At 39.3% G+C, this 21,213-nt stretch overlaps 1 protein-coding gene across 1 annotated transcript in view; it reads right to left on the bottom strand.

Moving 5' to 3' along the window:
- Window positions 1-4,888: 4,888 nt before the first annotated feature.
- Window positions 4,889-21,213, bottom strand: part of LOC118734080 (GAS2-like protein pickled eggs) — a 115,495-nt gene continuing 99,170 nt past the window's right edge. The window contains exons 6-7 of the mRNA XM_036463782.1: window positions 6,676-7,331; window positions 4,889-6,611 (exon numbers count right to left, since the gene is read on the bottom strand). Coding sequence (XP_036319675.1) covers window positions 5,374-6,611; window positions 6,676-7,331 — 1,894 coding nt within the window. The 3' untranslated portion in view covers window positions 4,889-5,373. The remainder of the gene's footprint in view (window positions 6,612-6,675; window positions 7,332-21,213) is intronic.

The raw sequence follows: 21,213 nt of genomic DNA on the forward strand, positions 1-21,213 counted from the left end.
CCATTCTTTTACGAAATTTCGGAAGAAAATCTGTGAAGCAACGAAAATAATGCTGCTATGTGAAGAATATCTTTCAGAATTTTTCCAGAATTTTCTTTATTTTTCGTACAGAAATTTCTTTACGAGTTCGTGTCAACCACTTCATATAATTTTCTTTGAAAATTCGGAAAAAAATCGTTACAGAAATGAGATACTCCTAACGATTTCCTTAAGATTTCGGGAACTTTGGTTTGCAGGGGTAGTTTAATGAATGTGTATGTATATTTCATTTGTGAAATTTTGTGAATATGACTGTTTAGTCTTGATCCCACTGGTATTTTAGGCAAGTGTAATAAATTGTGTAGCAAACATATGTACATATTTACATGTATTTATGACATGATAAATTCATAGTAGGAGCATTCGCTTATAGTGTAGAAAGTTTGGAAACTTTGGCTGAACCGTAAAATGTTTCTAATTAATTTCTCGAGTTTATTAGTTACTAAAGCAATCACCGGAAACTACGTAAGTGTTACTGGTGTATTTTAGGAGTTTTTCGGCTGATATATTTATAAAACAAAAACTATATTTTAATTTTTACTCTAAGATGGTATATATATAGTTTGATAAATTGACATTTTCTTTGTCAATTTCTTTACGAGTACATACATACATATGACAGACATACATATGTATCTAACACACCCAACTGCTGCTGAAGATTCTATCTATTTTATTTCTTTATGGTAGATACACAATTGGGGAAAAAATAGAAACGGGACATTTTCACCAGTTTCGGCTATACTTTTCATTTATTTGATATTTATTAATTTTTAATAATAATTATATAATCACCAAAAAGTCAACCTTTTTATTCAGAATTTTTATAAAAATTTAAGGTATGCAGTTTTATAGCCCATTGAATTTTAGAATAATAGAGTGCATGTTTAAAGTGGCCAAGAATTGGGGTGTTGTTTCTTCTACACTATTGAAGTATGCTCGAGATTTCTTTGTTATGGAAGGAAATGCACAACAGCGTAAAAAAAATCAGCCTCATTGCTTAAGTCGTAAACTAGACTAAATTAGACGACTCGACGACATTATGAAATGACTCATATTTTACGTCAGAATTTAAGGGATTTCTGAAAAATCTGACCAGTTCTTTTGTGTACATGTGATTTAGCATCCCTTTTCATCATATGGCCTCGATCAATGATAACTTAAGGTCTCTGTTTTGCTGCCGTAAAATTGTAGGGAAATGTTTACAGCGTTTTTTATGTGCATTGGTTTTTATTTGAATGTATTGAGCATCGATCAGTCTAAAATGTCCTTTTCTTGTAGGGTACTGTCGTGCTGAAACAAACAAACGACGAAATTCCGACGACGAACTATCCAGTGCTGCCAACTTTTTCCGTTTTAATACACTAGTCGGCTCGAAATTTTAGGCATTCAGCCTCATTGCGAGAGCCGTGCCGAATGCAAGTCGATTTTCGAGAGTCGAATCGTATCGAAAATTTCATATCATTGGCAGCACTGCATAGTTTTCGACGATTTTCGTCGTTTACTTATTTCAGCACGACATTAGACAATGCCATTGTTGGCGAGTCGTACAATTTAGCCTAATTTACGACTTGTGCAATGAGGCTGATTGACGTGCAATTTTCGATACGACTCGGCTCTCGATAAACGACTTGTACTCGGCATGAAGCCGAGGAAATATTTTTTAATAGCATGGTTCTGTTAACATTGCCTAAACAATATCTCTGACAAGGGGCAAAACTCGCACATAATTTTGGAAAAGGGTCAAATAATCAAAATTTTCAAAAAGTCGGGTGAAAGGGTATTGGCTCTTAAAAAGGGTCAAATTGCCCCTTTAGTCGCACAACGGCAACACTCACATAACTACCTAAAATTTTTCTAAAAATTCCGAATAAAAAATTTGTCGAATTTTTTTAATTTCTCACAAAGTTAGAATGTTTGCTGCTGTTTGTTATATAATGCGCTAGACTTTTATAAAAAATTAATAATCATAAAATAAACAAGAGAGAATAGCCAAAGCTGGTCAATATATCGAGTTTCAATTTTTTCCAATAGTGTATACGTACATCTTAAAGTTCTTAATAATTTAACTTCTATTAATGAAAGTGGTGGTAACTTTTAAGCACTTTTTCATGTTAGTTCTTAAGTAATATCATACGTACATAGTATCTAGTATAGTATCTCCTATAGCCGTAGAGAGTTAAATCAGATTCGGCATGTTAAAACCGAGCAACAAGTAACTCGCATTTTGAAAATAGCTGTTAGTATGTTTTAATATTGTTATAATTTTGTTTATATTATTTTAAGTTGAAATTGAAGTGCCTAGTTTTCAAAGAACAAATGAAGACAAAAACATTTTACATAGTATTTTTTTTTTATAGAATTAAAAGTGGCAAAATTTACCACCACACTGCATCGTAGGGATAAACAAAAAAAAAAACAAATAAAAAATTGAAATTGCTTCCGTTACTTTCATAGTCCTCATTGAATTATCACACCCTGACATATGTATGTAAATAAACAGGTATACACACTTGTTCATATGTATGTACGCACATACTACAAAGGTGAATTATTTAAATTTATTCCAATTGGAATCCTTTTACCTCCATTTGAGTGTGTTTGTGTGGTTTTACAAAAATATTTACTACTATTTATACATATTTTCAATTCAAGTACTAATTTTTTATAGTTGGTTGTAAAAACTTCTAGAAAACTATTTTTGTTTAAAACTTTTTTGTTCTATTCTATTTTTATACATAAGTATGGATTTATGTATGTATGCATGTATGACCACTGCTAGTGCTAAAATTATATACATATAAGTTTTTATTTTAGTTGGATAATATACACACAAATTTTGTATGCGTTTATAAAAGCCTTGTAAAATTTTGAGGTTACAGAGTCCGGATTGTTTTCTTTTTCATTACACATATTCGATTTCCTTTTTACACATACCGAAATACCTTCCGCGCCATTTGAATAGCGCACCCTTTTAGTCTTCAGTAATTTCAGATTTCCTTTTGTTTATTTAACATTCATTAATTTTTATAAAAGTGTAGAATATTTTACGAGTAAATCCGATTTCCGAAATTTCAGCAAAGGGGTGCGCTATTTTATTGACCTGCAGTGAATAAGCTAATAATATTTTAATAGAAATTTCGGATATGAAGACTTGTAGTCCATTCAATTTTAGTTAAATAAAGTGCAAGTTTCAAGTGGCTGCGGTCAACAAAATTTTTATATGGAAGAAAAACGCAGGGTCGTCGACAAAAAAATTTCAAATTTTACGCTGTTTTACAGCCACTTGAAACTTGCACTTTATTAAACTGAAATTGAAAAGGTTACAAAACTGCATATCCGAAATTTTTTTAGAAATATTATTAATTTATTCACTGCAGGTAATTAAGATATCGCGCTCCTATGTTGATTTTTTTTTAATTTGCACAAAATTTAAAAATCGGATTAACACATTGAATATGCTATATTTCCATAAAAATATCATGAATATTACATAAACAACAGGAAAACTGTAAATACTAAGGATTAAAAGGGTGCGCTATTCAAATGACGGAAAGTGTGTATATATATATATATATATATATATATATTACTATATTATTGGTGTTATATACTCTTATTTAGAATGTTAATGGATGAGTGATGTTGTATGCAGTTTAAAATATGGAAATGTGTTGTAAAATTGTTGCCAATGGTTTTACTTTAGTAATGTCATTAACTGTAAGCTATTTTTTGTGATGTATGCAAGTATGCATGTATGCATGTATGCAAATACATATATGTACATACATATGTATTTATAAGCATATGGAGTATTATTCTGCTATATTTCGCTTTTAACGTGTTATCCACCAAACGCGTCAGTGTTTTAAGATTCCAGTGAAAACTGTCCAAATTTATGAAATTATATTTTATTTTTAAAAACGTTAAGGGGGTGCTTATAATACCAGCCTTGAGCTGAGAGTGTTTTTTTATTTGCTCATCAGCTTGGAATGAAGTTCCGCACTTTTAAAAGCATAAATAAAACTTTTTCAAAACTCGAATATCTACAACTGAAATCTCACCCAAGATGATATTTTAAAGAAAATATAATGTCAAAAGACACTTTTAACAACAAGGTGACATTATAAACTCTTCTTACTTAATTGCAGCAGTGGATGATCATCTAAGCAAAAAAAGATTTTGAATAAATCCCGAGTTATATGTACATACATATTTATTTAGAAAGTAGCATAAACCATTTCATGCGGTTTGACCTCAGTGACCATTCATCCATATCTGAACGTGTCTATTATTCTTTCAACTTCATCAGAAAAGGTAAAAAAAGATGCACTCAGTTAGAAATAACCAAAAATCTAAGCTCAAGAGAGATATATCGCAATTGGCAGTAAAAATGTTAAATGAAGCGAGATTCACAAAACTTCAAGGTTGCAATTTGACTATTAAAAAAAAAAAGTATTTATATACAATAAAAATAAAATTTCAAGCCTCTGATCATTGTGTTAAATGGTTAAAAACTTTCTTGGAGTTTGTGTTCCCATTTTCCATGTGAAATAATATTATTCATATATATGATTTTTCTCTCGATCAAATAATAATGGTAACGTCAATTTGTGACTGAGAGGCGGAAGCCAATGGGTAGGTTCAGAAGACGCAGCAGTTGAGCGCAACAGTTGCTTAAAAAATCAGTGATCGTTATGCACCTTCTGAACGGCTTGATACATTAGCTGTCTAATTCAACTCTCAAAGGTACATACCAACATGTTGTCTCAAATGATCAGAAAAATATTACGATCATCTAACACACAGCTGTTCAGTTGATCAGAAGTAAACAACAATACGTTCAGAAGGTGCAATTACTGAGCTGTTGCGCCTTCTGAACGCGCCCAATACTTCTGTTATGTATGTACATATATCCTTGTTCTACTTTAAGCAATTGTGACGTGCATACATAAATACATATGCATTTGTTTAACTTTTTATCATACATACCTACCTACTTACTTACTAGGTAATATAAAAACTTATTTTGTGTATATAGTTGGTTAATATACGGATCATTGTCCACCTTTCAAATGTGAGGATGCAATCTAGGCTAGGAAAAGAAATTGTGTTAGTCTTGCTGACATTGAAGCTGGTACACCCGCTGCATTGAAAAGCCACTACGCTAATTTTTCGAATTTATGCTTCGTTCGTCGTCGTTCCGGTTACCTTGACCCGGTCAATAATTTTTTTTTGCTTCTGTTTAAAAACTCCTTATAATTGTCTTTTTTGTTGCTGTAGCGGTATAACCTTATGCTGTAATCGCACCCTGCTGGGCACTTGCATTCTATGTCAGTAAAGCTCGGTGTGTTGGCGTGTCGGTGCTGGAATCTTGGACAAACCGCGTTCCCGACGTGGGGAAACAATGACCGACGACACTTCACGGGAGTGAGTACTCTCTGTGGACGAAGCGGCCGAGTTGCGTTTTGACAGGGTTTTTGTAGGAGGCGAGCAACTGCTGGAACGTTCTAGATTGCCATTACTATGTACCCAAGCAGTTGTGAAGTCTTCGTATACGGTCTTCTTTGCTGCGTTACTGGAGGTAGCCGTGGTGGCATTTTTTGAGTTCGCATACGCGCTTGTCGCGGCTCCCTTGTTGCTATTGCAGTTGGTGGAATAGCGCGAGAGTAATACCTTCATTTTTTCTAAAATTTGAGCATCGTTTTTAGCGCTGCTGGCTGCTTCTAGTAGCTGTTGTGCCAGCGGCGATGTAGCGTAGCTCTTCACGGGCGAAGTGGTGAGTGAGGCTGTGCAGCCACGTACACGACGTCCGTTGCTATCGTAAAGTAGCTGGGAGGAGCGTGTGCGTGTGTTACGTTCGAAGGCGCTAACTGCAGGCGGTGTAGCGGTGCTAGTTTTTGGTGCAAATATGTCGGCGTTAAGAGTTGGTCGTTTCTTCCCACCAGCGCGGCCGCTCCATGTGTTAGTGACCTCGCGCCCGGGCGGAGTTATGTTTTTCCGAGTAGCCACAGATGTGGATACATTGTCCCTGTTTCTGTTTATTTCATTCGCCGGCCGACGCACTGAATGGTAAACGGGCTGTTTGCGTTGGAATATAGGCAAGCCTGTGCGCGTAGAAAGGTCCTGCATGCTGCTGCTGCTACAGTTGCTGTTATCCAAGCTGCGGCGGCGCGGTGCCATGGGTGAGTGCGGTATTTTACTGCTTTTGTCTGCAGAATCTTTTAACTCATTGGCAGTTGGGACGCTGGTATCTGCATTCTCCTCGCCACCGAATATTTTATTGGAAAACCCAGTTTTTCGCAACCCAGTGGCGCTGGCGACGTCCACAGTGATTTCATCGTCGGTTATGAATATTCCTGATTGTTCGAAATTATTTACCAAGTTGCTGTCGATAGAATTTAGTGGAAATGTGGCTAAAACGGCTGGGAGCGACTGCGGGCCGCCATTTATTTTGAGCTCTAATGAGGGTCTGTGATAGTCTGTTGCCAGTAGATCATCTTCTTTCTTAGAAATTGCCACGTCGTCGATTGGCGAAAGTTGTGAATCACTGGAAGTTTGATCAAGACGCCCTAAAAATTGAGAGGATCTTATTTTATTTTTCATAAACATTATATGAATCGAACAGTTTCTTACCGTTACTTTCAGCGTCTTCCACTGAAGCTTGACTATGCAGGGACTCGCGCTTTTGAGCATTAGATTGTATCACGCCCAGACTCCGATAGCCCTCATCACTTATCTCACTGCCATTGTCGCTGATATTTTCGAATTTGCTGCTCATTCCGTTAGTGTTGGTATCGGAATTACTGCTACCCGTTTGTGAAGTGTTATTTTCTGTTGGTCCAGCAGAATAGGTAAGTCCATCAAATTGCACATGATTACCAACGGCTTCGTTGCAAATAGGTAAGGACTTCGGCCCGCTGCTGTTATTCGAATCCAATGAGTTTTGCTTCTTACGCACGTCGATCAAGCGTCGTGGACTGGGTGACATAGAACGACGTACGAAATTTGGTGAGTTCAGTAAGGTTGAGTTTCCAGTTGTGCCATTGGTTGGAAGAAATTTCTCGCCGCTATTACATTGGCTCGTACAGTCTGGTGTATTTGAGGCATTGAGGTGATTCAAAAACTTGCGTTGGGGGGTTGGACTACGACTGTTTTGCTTGTTACTATTTCCAAAGTTTGGTGATAAATTGCTTGTGACATTGCTAGTGATAGATGGGGAGAGTCCCGACACAACGGCGGCAGCTTGACTGTTGAAGTTGGAAATTATCTTTCGTGTAGACGGCGGTGAACTAAAAAATGGAAACAAAAATACTTGCTGAATTCGGAAAAAATAAATACTTTTTGCAAATGTTTTCAGCATTTGTTTTAAGCATATATTTATACATGTTATTTTTTAGTACATATATCGTAATAGGCCAAAATCGTTTAGGCGGTTAGAGCGCGAACCAAGAAGAAGATATCGTTACCTTAATATAGAAAGGCAGTATCAACATTTTTATTTCTTCGCACAGTAATTTTTAAATTTAATAAGATGTAAAGTTCTTAAGTTGCGAATTTCTTTAAAATTCTGTTTTGTATTAAGGGCTGTATGTAATAATACTGTTTAATACTGCAATAATTAAATTTAATTTTTATTAGATGGCTAGTTCGGCCGACTTTTCTACAAAGCTGGATTCCGCAGGTAATGATTTGGGCCTTTTGATGTTACGGCAACGATATAGACATGTATGTATGTATGGATATGCACTTAAAGGACACCATCACCATATTCAGCGTAAAGGCAGGCCAGGGCAGGACATCCATAGCTGCTGGTCCCAACGAGCTATGATTTGAAGCGAAAAATTTGCTTTATGAATTTGTCCTTGAAAATTTAACACCCGAGAGAACCTGGTTGTGCAAGCAAGAACTGGCTAAAACTGCCAATTCTTTTTTTATTTTAAGGAACAATGATGTCGCGATGTTACGTACCCTCGAAATGAGATTAAAACATCGTTTTTCGTATTTGGTTCTCGCATAGGTGAGTATATTTAAAAAGCTGACGTGATAGAGGGATTCTGAATTTAGTTTCGCATTCAGCGACCCATAATCTACGAGAAACGACTAGTCTAATTCAATGTGAAATTACCAAGTCGCACTCAATCCAGAGGCAATTGCGAGATTACGAGTACATACATGTAACATACCCTTTTTTCAAGTATCTAAACATCTTCACACAGCAAAAAATACACTGAGGGAAAAAAATATTAAAATCAAATAGAAACGTAATTGATCTTACTATAAATGTCAACGAAAGTACTGTATATTGGTAAATATTCAATTCAATTACGCGCATATTAAAATGACCGCGTTTGTACTGAAAAAGCATCCGTGAAGTGAATAATCAAGACAAAAACTAAAAAAAAAAATCATTTGCATGTTGCCTGCAGTGGAATTCGAACCCGACCATCTCCGGATAGCAACAACTTGTGGCATGCATCTTTGCGCACTCAGCTACACCCAGGCATATAAATTTGCTTTCAAATGTTGAATATCCATCAACACCACAGCACGCGATTTGTACTATGTATGTATTTGTGTGTTGTCACCGCTCTCAGAGCGGCGCTCTGCATGCTTGGGGTGCGCCCAATAAACATTGGGCTTGGTTAACAATTAGAAAATGATTGGAAAACTAACATTTTTTCAAGTCTCACCTTCGATAACGAATGTGGAATAGGTTAGTATTCGATTCGAGAACTAGGCCATTCTGAGTGATTTTATTATATTCCCATTCGAAAATGAGCTGGATTTCACTTCCTCTCTTGTTACTATGGTTTTCATTTTTTTCGAACCCATCTCGAATGTATTTCCAATACACTATGAACGTTGGAAAACTAAGGTTGGTTATGAGTTCGTTCTCAGTTCGATATTCATATTGGATATCGAAGGTAATTTTCGAACGTTCGCCAAAATGTTTATAGGGTATGTACACTTACATATACATACTCAGATGTGAACAGTCAAATACGTGCGTAATAAATTTTGTATGAAAATATTATTTTTAAATACGAACATTTTTAAACGATAATCAAATATAAAGTATTCATTTTTACTATGCATTATTTCCCTCAGTGTATGACATTACAATTAAAAATTCTTTCTATTTATTAAAAGTTCTTAGACGAGGCCCTGTGATTTATGGTTGCATGCAGTGGCAGATTTAGGGGCTGAAACACACCCCGAAATTTTTGGATCGACATTAATAATTTTTATTTATTTTAATTTTATTTATTTTATATTAATTAACAGGTTGGAGTGCAATGGGGTATATTCGTTGTTCACCATACTCAATCCCGACTCTTGCGTCCTCGTTCACGCACTCTGTGCAACGTGAGCAACCCATGTGTCAGATGCTGTAACCAATCCGAGTGGAGCATTGGGTCACGGCAGAAAGAGAGGGAGCTACGGTGGGGCCACTCCGACTTATTCGGTTTAAGGGCTAACTGAAGTCTGCAGCGTCTGTTCACGAGTAGGTGCGGTTGCAAGCGGGTGCCTGTCTTGGAGCAAGCGGCTGGCTATAGAAACGTGTATTTGGTTGCGAAATCAACCCGTCCCGTGCGCTGGGTTTCGGACCCCCACATAAAAACCACTTCCAGTGAAGAAAAAAAACAAAGCCTCGGATGAGACCCACCCCTCATTATGACGACCACAGCAAACGTTTAAAGGACTACGATTTGAGGACAAGCATCTGGAATGTCCGGATTCTTAAAGGGGAATGTGCCTCTGTCCAGCTGGTTGATGTCCTCGTAAGGACAAAAGCTGACATTACCGATATCCAAGAAATGTGGTGGGAGAGAGGCTCCGCCGCCGAGTACTGTCGTTTATCCCGGTGGACGAGCGTCTAGCCAGAATCCGCATCAAAGCGACATTCTTCAACATCTCGCTTACCTATTGGAGCGCACGTAAGAGCGCTGGCCCCGCCATGATATCAAAATCGAGCTTGGCGACTTCAATTCCCGGGTGGGCAAGGAAGGGATATTTGGAACCTACGTCGGAAAATTTAGCCTCCACGACGAAACGTCCGACAACGGACTGAGGCTGATCGACTTCGTCGGGGCCCGAAACATTATAGTATGCAGTACTAGGTTCAAGCATAAAAAGATCCATCAAGTTACGTGGCTGTCTCCGGATCGAAATACGAGAAACCAAATCGATCATGTTGTGATAGACGGAAGGCATGCTTCCAGTGTTTTAGACGTACGTACACTCCGAGGCCCAAACATCGACTCGGACCACTATCTTGTTGCAGCCAAGATACGCACCCTTCTCTGTTCAGCAAAAAATGTCCGCCCAAATATGCAAGGAAAGCTTAACGTTGAAAGCAATCACAACAGACAGCCAATGCATTCGCAACTCGACTCTCACACCTGCTCTCAGAGAGCGCTCTTCAACAAACCGACATATGCGAGCAGTGGAACCACATTTCCTGCTCATTAAGTACCGCCGCCGAAGAAGTAGTTGGATTTCAGCGAGCCCGAAGTAACAACTGGTACGATGAAGAGTGTCAGGAAGCTGCAGAGAGAGAAAAAAGATTCCGCCTACATGGCCACGCTGCGATCGGGCGCAACGCACGCTATGTGGGATCGCTGTAGGTAACTGAAGAGGGAAGCGAGACGTATTTGCCGCAATAAGAAGAGAGAGGCCGAAATACGTGAGTGCGAAGAGCTTGAAATGCTGGCCGACAGGAAGAATGCCCGAAAATTTTACCAGCGAGTTATGCGACTTACGGAAGGTTTCAAGACCAGGGCGTAGGAGTTGATAAGGTGCATTCATCAACTCTTATGCAGAATATAGTCAGATGAACCCATGCCCGACGACTTGAATTTAAGTGTGCTCTGCCCAATCCACAGGGAAGGCGACCCCGCATAGGTTATAAGGTCTTATCGAGTGTATTGTGCGAAAGACTGAAGCCTACCGTCAACGAACTTATTGAACCTTATCAGTGTGGCTTTAGACCTGACAATTATACTACAGGCCACGTATTCACGTATTGGAAAAGACCCGCGAGAAAAGGATCGAAACTCACCACCTATTTGTTGACTTTATAGCCGCTTTCGACAGCACTAAAAGGAGTTGCCTATACGCCGCCATGTCTGAATTTGGCATCCTCGCCAAACTGACGTTGAATGACGTTGAGCAATACGACCAGCTCCGTCAGAATTGGGAAATACCTCTCCGAGCTTTTCGTCACAAAACGGGGTTTCAGACAGGGCGACTCCCTCTCATGTGACTTCTTTAACCTGATGTTGGAAGATAATAAGAGCTGCAGAACTGAAACGCTCAGGAACAATCTAATACAAGAGCGTGAAGTTGCTAGCGAAGACGAAGTATCTCCTGTCATCAAACAAACAGTCAGCACATTCGCCCCTTGGTAGCCACGTCACTGTTGACAGTTATAATTGCGAGAAAGTAGAGAATTTCGTTTACTTGGGAACCAGCATTAACACCGATAATAAATTAAAATCCAACGCAGAATCACTCTTGCCAACAAGTGCTACTTTGGACTGAGCCGGAAATTGAAAAGTAAAGTCCTCTCTCGTTTTGGCACGCATGCCGTCGAATTTGTTTTTTTTTGCGTCACACGAAATTGGACTGCGTGCGTTAGCATTTGATTTCATTGAGCGAAACGTCAAATCAAAATGTCACGCAGAACAGAAATTGGAAATTGAGCTAGCTTCATACGCACGCCGTTCAATTTCGGTTGGTCCCACACAAGTTGCATGTGCATGAGAAATTTTTGACAATAAATTGGCGGCGTGCGTGAATATTAGGTTAGCCTGTAAGTCTCTCATCATGCCTGTGCTGGTGTATGGCGCAGAAGCATTGACAATGACAACAACCGATGAGGCGGCTCTTGGAGTATTCGAGAGAAAGATTTTGCGGAAGATTAACGGGCCTTTACGCGTTGGCGACGGCGAGTACTGCAGACGATGGAACGATGAGCTTTATGAGCTTTACAACGACATGGACATAATGCAGCGGCTCCGCTGACTTGGCCATGTCGTTCGAATGGACACCGACGCTCCAGCTCTGAAAGTATTCAACTCGGAACCCGCTGATGGAGAGGAAGAGGGAGGCCCCACTGAGATGGAAAGACCAGGTGGAGAAGGACTTGGCTTCACTTGGCACTTCCAATTGGCGTCAGTTGGCACAGAAAAGAAACGACTTGCGTGCTGTGTTGAACTCGGCCAAAATCGCTTAGGCGGTTACAGCGCCAAATAAGAAGAAGAAGTAACAGGTTCCCTATCCAATGAAATCACATGTGATACATGGGTACATAACTTGACCATGAATCATATACGAGCAAAATCAATGCTGACTTTTCTACATTTTTCTAGGTATTTGGCAACAAAATATAGAAGGGGTCTTCCTTTAAACTCGTAAAAGCCTCGCAAACTTCGTAAAAGAACTCTCGAGCTTCGTAAAAGAACTGACAAAATTTGTATGGAGCTAAATTTGATGCGAAAACGACCTCGTAAACTTCAGTATTGCCGAGAGGCCGACAGTTTTATACTAAAATGCATGGTAAAATAATGAAAATAAATGAAAAAAATAATACGCGAATAAAATGAATGTATTTCATCCACTAACTGTATTGACTTAGGTTTTTTGCTAATTTTCGGCATTTTTAATTGTATTTTAGCCAAGAGTGATATAGACAAGATGGCGGCATGTTATGGAAAATACTATGAAACATAATTTGGTTCACAAAATCCTGGTGGGTCTGTCAAAAATTCACTTTACGCACCTATTTACACCTTTTCACAAAAAAGCCTCGTAAACTTCCGAGTTTTACATGGTTTAAGACTTTACGAGTTTAAGGGAATCCATTTGGTATTTTTGTGTGGAAACATGCAGTAAACAGCTGTTCATTGTAAATAATTCATGGAATGTACCTTATCGAAAACTATTTCCCACGCTTATGTATCATAAATGAGAGATACAAGATTTAATTTTTTGCATAAGAACATATAGTGTATGCTTTTTGCATATTTCTATATGGAAATAATATCAGATGTAGAGAGGACTTCGACCTTACCTTATACGGGAAGACTGATGCTGCAAAGCGTCAGAGATCCGTGGAGGAAGCCCCGGCACTGGCACCGAAAAGGGCCAAGACACAAGGTGCCTGGACTCGATCCTTTGCGGAGATAGCTAAGGACCGAAAGGTTATTGGCGTTATGGATGAGATCAACGAAGAAGGCAGGATCCCGAGAAACCAATGGAGATGGGTCGAAACTGCTTTGGCGAAAGTTGCCTTGAAGGTCAAGAGGGAAAACCCTGGACCACCTCCGTCATGTACGGACGCTGGCTGGTTCCAGGGGAACGGCAAATTGATAGCCTGTGACGACAGCAGATCGGTAGAGCTGTACAAAGCGGCGATTAGCAGAGTAGGGGAGGTGTATCCGAGGGCCCGCCTAAAAGTTGTGGAGGCCAGGGACATCCCATCGCGTCCCAGAGCGAGAGCCTGGGTACCCGTTACGCCGTCCGAACCTGCAGATATCTTAGAAATGCCGCAGGAGTTTAATCCCAGCATCCCTACACACAACTGGAGGGTTGTTAACACGGAGCCAACTGAGCGAGCAACGATGCAGGTAGTCCTCCTCCTAAATGACGAGAGTCTGGAAGCACTCGCAAAAAGCGACTACAGGGTGAGCTATGGCTTTGGGAAAACAACAAAACTGACACCGAAGCCGTAGTAAACCTTGCAGCCTGTGTGGAGACGGACGAGCCACCCAGCGACCACGAGATGGAAGTCGACGACCAAGCAACCGAAGAGCTGAGCGGGTACGCCTCATCCAGCTCCGAAGTAGGTGAAGCCTTACAGCGGCTGTATACAGAGCATGAGCTTCTCAGCGACGACGAAGCCAACGTGACGGTGGTAGAAAGGAGAGATTCGCGTGATGAAGGTACTCCAAATCAACAGCCATCACAGTAAAGCAGCATCTGCTGCGCTCCTGCTTCAACTGTCTTCAGGTGAAGTAGACATCGCTTTGGTCCAAAAGCCATGGATCACTGGTAATATGATCTGTTGCTTGCGGACCCCGAAGTACAAGCTATTAAGTGTTCAGGGTAAGGGAAAACCCCGCACCTGCATTTTAGTCAAAACTAATATAAACTCTTTTATCCTACCACAATTCAGCACTGGAGACATCACCACGGTCAGCCTAGAAATAGAGCGAAGAAAATACAGGCTGGCCTCTTTTTACCTGGCCCACGACGATCAGGGCCCTTTCCCACTCACAGCACTAATGGAGCTGGTGGAAAATACAAACCCGATGGACACGATGCTACTGCTGGGAGGGGACACAAATGCTCATCATAACCAATGGGACAGCACCGACATAAACGAACGAGGTGAGTCACTTTATAACTATTTGCTAAACACAAATCTGGCTATTTGCAACACGGGAAGTGACCCTACATTTATCACAAACAATCGAAGGGAAGTTCTTGACATCACCCTCGTTAGTGAATCTTACAGTAATCAGATCTCTGCGTGGAGGGTCCTACAAGAGCACTCTTTCTCAGACCACAGGTTCATAGAATTTAGCATAATAGACTCGCCCCCTGTCTCTAAAGAGATAGGAAATATCAGGAAAACTAATTGGGGGTATTACAGAAAACTTGTATATAAGAACCTACCTTCTGAACCATTTAATGCACCAGAAAGTAGGGAGGAACTTGATCACCTTGTTAGGTTTTTTGCTGAGAGTTGCGAGACAGCGCTTATCAAAGCATGTCCCAAGAGGAAAACCAGGGAGGCGTACAAACCTCCCTGGTGGTCCTCCGATCTAACTAAACTTCGCAAAGAATGCAGGACAGCTTTCAATGCTGCTAAGCGCGACGCCCTAGAGACATCTTGGGCACAATATAAATCGACACTTAACTTATACAAGAAAGCCATCAGGAAAGCGAAACGCACCTCGTGGAGTGATTTTTGTAGCGGGATAGAGACTACATCCGAAGCCTCTAGACTCCGTAAGGTACTCGCAAAAATACCTACAGCACCTAGCTATATCCAAAAAGGTGATGGAATATATCCGGCCCAGCTACAACACACCATGGAGCATACAAGGCCATGGCTAAGGCCATATTCACCAGCTGTCTAAAACTCGGTTACATTCCCGGAGCCTGGAAGAAGTCAAGGTAGTGTTCATACCGAAAGCAGGCAGAGCCTCTCGTGCTAAACCTGGGGATTTTAGGCCTATCACCCTTTCATCCTTTCTACTTAAGACTCTGGAAAGACTCCTGGAGACTTATATAAGACAATCGATTAACCCAGCTCTGTTATCTAATGAACAACATGCATATACCAAGGGCAGATCCACGGAGACTGCCCTCCACACGCTAGTCTCAAAAATTGAGCAATCACTAGAAGCAAAGGAATTCGCATTAGTAGCATTCTTGGACATAGCAGGGGCGTTCAACAATGTCATCCCGTTTGCGATTACCTCGGCTCGGAGCTGCGGGTGGAGAAACCCCTGGTTAGATAGTTCACTGGATCTACACTTCCATTGATCGCCCGATTCTGCTTTACGGAGCCCTAGTATGGTGGCCTACCCTCGATAAGACAACAGCGCTCAGGCAACTTCAAAAGGTACAAAGGAGTGCAGAGCTATGCATAAGTGGAACTCTTTGTTCCTCCCCGACCGAAGCTCTTAACGCGGTCCTACATCTGCCCCCGCTTGATCTGGTAGCTCGGGAAATAGCCACTATAGCAGCCTTAAGACTTAGAGAGGCAGGCTTCTGGACTTATAGTCCATCAGGCCATTCGACAATCCTAGGGACAAGGGCGCCCATACCGATACCTGCAAGTACTGACTACTGCATACCATCAAACACCTTCACCAAAAACTATATAATTACCATACCAACTCGAAAGGACTGGGACACCAGGCCTCACCATATACGCAACGCTATAAATATGTTCACTGATGGCTCCAAACTCGACGGAAAAGTCGGGGGAGGAGTCTTCTCCCCGGAGCTGGAACTGGAAACAGTTTTTCGCCTTCCAGACCATTGCAGTGTATACCAGGCAGAGGTGCTGGCTATCCAGGAGGCCACTCGGTATCTAGCAAGAATACCCAAGGAGGAAAGACAGGTTTTTATCTTCTCTGACAGTCAAGTAGCCCTGAAAGCTCTAGACTCATGCGTAGACAACACAAAGTCTCTCACTGAATGCCGCAGATCTCTAAACGAGATGGCCCAGCATTATAGAATACAACTCATATGGGTGTCTGGACACCGAGATATTGAGGGCAACTGCAAAGTTGACGAACTGGCGAGGAATGGTACGACCACCCCCATCCTTCCGGGGAAGGAGATGGTAGGTATACCAATGGCCATTTTCAAGCTACATGCCAGGAATAGCACCGTACAAGCAGCAAACGAACGCTGGAGAAACCTCTCCTCCTGTATAACGACTAGACTTACATGGCTTGCCTACAATAAAAAATGCACATCTACACTCTTAGGGTTAAAACGCACCGAGGTATCTATTCTTACAAGAATTCTTACAGGTCACTGTCTAATCGGCTGTCTACATGCTTCGAGATTGGGAGTGAGCGCGCCAGATTACTGTCGCAGCTGCAGATGCCAAGAAGAGGAAGAGAGTGTACAGTACCTTATATGCGAGTGCCCGGCACTCAGCAGAAGACGGCTACAGACGTTCGGAAAGCCCTCTCTACAAGGCCTTGCAGAGGTATCGGAAATCAATATAAGAGCATTATTGAAATTCGTCACGTTAACGAATTGGTTTGATCCCAAGTAAGCGCCGCAACATCATAGGGGAACAAAGATTGCATATGGTATCACAATGGGCCTTTAGTTGGCCTAAGTGTAAGGGGGATTTACTCTCCCTAGCCATCTCAACCTAACCTAACCTAGAGTCCAGAAAAAACGGGGGACATCTTTATGTCATGAAAAAAGATGTATTGTATGAGCACATGGAACCTCCATACAAAAAAAATGGGACTAAGTCTCCATAGGAACTATAAAATCTGTTGTAATTTAAGACTTCTGCCAAAATATGTCGGAAAATATATTAAAATTTGCGTGTAGGGAAGCGATCTCAAAAAAACATAAAAAAATCGCGTTTTTTATACATATATAAAATGAGCCTTTAAAAAGTTAAAAAAAAATCGCTTCAGGTGATGGAAGAGCTTATGCTTAAAAGGTCTGAATAAAAATGTTTAAACATTTTATCAATGGTACAGCTCACGTAAGTTTTAGATAATATTTTTCCAAAATATTTCGGCGGAAACTTTAAAACATAATAAATCTTATAATAACCCCAATATTTACATATCATACGAATGAACTAGCAAATACTTTCACGCTGTTGCCAAGGTAAGTATTGCGATGGAAAATAATATCAAATGGTTGTTTTTAAATAGTACAATAGGTTGATTTGCTACATTTATGCTTAAGTAAACATTTGGGATATCTGCCCTAAAATACGATTCAGTGGCATGATTTTTATTATTTTAAGAAAACTGCTCTGTTATATACATTCCAAAGATTCAAAAGAAAAATTGACTAATCTCATAGAGACTATGGCGCGTATTCATAGTCCAGCAACTAAGTCGAAACTAACAAAGTTGCAATTTAAATTTAAGTACCAACTTAAAATTTACCTCTACTCATAGTCGCATTTCAGACTTCTACTAAGTAGTTTCGACTTAGTTTACGATATAGCAAAACGAGTGTGAAAATGTATCGATTTTTCTTTACGATATTTTGGAAAAATTACATTTTTATTAAATAATGTCAAGTTTGATCATCCGTTTATCTAATTTTTATTTTCATTGCATGATTATGCAAAAGAATAAGGTATCATTTTCTTGTTAATTGTGTGAAATAGCCAGAACAACCGCAGTGATGTGAAGTCGATGTTTATCGAAAGCATGCTGTGAAACATACAAATAGTAGATATCTAAATGTTTGCACAAATTTACTTTAAAGAACTAGCGTGAAACTGACTTATTATTTGAGAATTTATCTAAATTATTCCAATTATAAAATTGTGATGTAGCTTTATTCGAATTGTAATACGCATTTAATTTCATCTCCCGATTAAAATGGATCGATCTTTGTAAATTTTAATGGGAGATTATTCAATATTATCAAAATCACCCTCTACCAACTTAATTTTTACATATTTCGTCTGTTTTCCCTTAATTTGATAAATTACTTCTTCCTAGTTACGACTTAGTTGCAGCTGCAGCCGAAACTAAATTTTAAGTTGGTACTTAGCCAGAAAAGTCGAAACTAAGGCGACTATGAATAGCTTTAGTTGTGACTTAGAATAGTTTCGACTTAGTTGAGTGCTAAATATGACTATGAATATGCGCCTATGGTTTTACCAAACATATCGATATACCACAAAATTTCACGTTTCTTGTTCTCACCAGTCAATAAGTTAGTTTTGTTTGATGACAATTATAAAAATGCGTACAAAAGCTGAATGATGAACCGAAATTTGCTCTGAAAATGTGTATACAGAATTAGCCCATATGCGAAAATACGCAGAATAAAACTTTAAGAGTATCTTCAAATTAGCTGAGGAGGAAGCAAATAAGGTTGGTTTTATCCTAGAAGTACCACGGCGAGTGGTTTCTGTCGAATGGCCCGAGATTTTGAAACGTACTGGCTAGATGACTATCAAAGATCGACAGACGATTACATTGTTGAATTTACCATGTGGCTCAAGCGTAGTTTTTTTTCTTCTTCAAAAATGTATGTTTAATAATCGCCTTTATTTCAGGTACTGGTCTAAAATATAAAAAAAAGCTGCCTGAGACTTTTATTGACGCCTTGAGTCAGGGCGATAAAAGTCTTGGTTGGGTTAGGGGTCCTCCATAGGTTAATCCCCAGAAAATGCTACATGAGCTAGCAGAAAAGCCAATGAGGATGCAATTTTCAATTTAAAAATAATGTATAAAAAAATATACTTATAAGTGATTTAAAAACATTTTTTTAAGAAATTTTTACCAAATCGGACCACAAATACGAGTTTTCCAAATATTTCGACGCCGGCGCCACCAATTGGGTAAATTCCTTTTCATGTAGGTAATATGCATTCCAAATATGAACCATAAAAAAATTCCGGTCCATAAATACGGGATTTCCGAGTATCTCGACACCCGCGCCACCTAGCGGATTAATTCATCTTTCACATTGCATTGCCATCAGGTTCTGAGCTAAGTTTAAAGTTTCAAGTCTATAGCTCATCGGGAAGTTGATTAAAAATTCATTGCCAGATTTGATTACACGCATGTAAAACATAATAAAAGCTTGTAATAATAATTTTCCCAAACCTTTATTGAGAGGTCAAGGTTTGTATGAAATGAAATTACCGGTTTGTTCGATAAAAAAAAACCCAGTGTATTCGATGTTCGAAAAATCAAGATTTCAAAAAAACCGGCTGTAGACATCCAAAATAACCGGTGGAAACCGGTTTGGAAAAACCGAGTCAATGACCCTAATAGCAACGCATGGAAATGTAAGAAATTTGTATGAACTTTGACTTCTAAGCGCAAATGTCAAACGAACGCATATCTCCATTTAAAGTTTACAAATCGCACATTTTTATTCATCCGGGGTCTGGCTTGTCTACCTATCGTTTGAATATCCACATCACTGCAAAAACTTTAACCATTGTCAGTGTCGTTGGCTTTTTCCACCAAGCCCGATCTTCAAAAGAAGGTGTGATATGAGTTAACTGGTTCCTCATTGCGTAAGTTGTAAATTAGACAAAAATCCACGACTCGACACATTGCCATTGGCTATTGTCGTGCCGAGTGAAAGTCTGGTAAAAATTGGCATGGCACCATGGAAAGGTTGAAATTGTGCATGATGCAATAATACAAGGTGGTATCAGTTGTGACAGCTCGATTTGACACTGCCTTAGCTCAGTAGAATAAGAAGAAAAACGGGAAGAAATTAATCCCCATTTGGGGGGAAAATATAAAATTTCATATTTTCTTCTAAACAAAATTTACTTTTTTATAGTATATTCGTAAACGAAATAAAATAAAATAAAATATCTTTCTGAGAAAACCAAATGTGTATACTGAGAAAAAAAAATCAACTATATTATTAGGCAAATAATTCTTAAAGAAGTAATACTGTTTCACCTAAGGCCGTCAATATGGCGGAATTAGAGCGAGAAGTTGCCAACCGATAACACCTTGTATTATTGCATCATGGAAATTGTATACATATGTACGTATTCATAAAAGTTACTCCATATCTGGGTTATCACATATATATTTGCTGTCTTAAATCTATTGAAAATTTTGTCAGCTCTTGCACTTTATCCTCGTCTGCTGATGACCTGTAAAATATTTTTGTGGTATTATTAAATTTTTGCACTATGCAGTGCTGCCAAGGCTCTCGTTTTAATATAGGGTGCATTCCAAAACGTCAAAATACAAAGCATCAGTTTCTTTTATTTCTAAAGCGCACTAGAAAAAAAGTCTAACTTGCGAAACCTAGTAGAAAACCAGCATCTCACCGTGGTTGCGCATATTTGGCATTATAATCTACTAAGGTTTAGAAATAAAAGAGACTGATGCTTTGTATTCTGACGTTTTGGAAATTTTAGGCAATTCCATGTAATGACTCTAGAAAAATGACTTACACTCGACACGACACTCGCCAGGACGGTGATAGTTCTGAATAAGCTCAACAAAACTTAGAGCTACAATATTGTCGAATTCAGGCTCTTATTTTTAACGTGGTATACGGAGTCCGGTTATCCAGCGAAATTTCTATCCGGTACATCCCTATTTTATTACAACGCTTTTATCAACTTGCAATGTTGTGGCTCCAGAAACTTTCAATGTTGTGTGTCCGACACCATAAAACCTTTGCTTTCCAAAGTTCCTATAAAAAAGTCTAGTGCAAAGGGCGACATCTGTAGTGCATAGGGCGAGGTACTACGTACGCTACAGCGGAAATGGACGATACGCCATTTCTTTAAATGAAATTAGTCGGTGCTCGTATGTATGTACATACATATGTAAATGCATGTGTGTGCACCTATCTATTAATATCGTCGAATTATTTTAATATCTATTGCAAACTTTTATTCAGACAGGACTAAAAAGTAGAAAATAAATAATATAA

Source organism: Rhagoletis pomonella, unplaced genomic scaffold, assembly GCF_013731165.1.
Source record: "Rhagoletis pomonella isolate Grant_MI unplaced genomic scaffold, Rhpom_1.0 Rhpom_scaffold_00002, whole genome shotgun sequence".
Taxonomy (NCBI): domain Eukaryota; kingdom Metazoa; phylum Arthropoda; class Insecta; order Diptera; family Tephritidae; genus Rhagoletis; species Rhagoletis pomonella.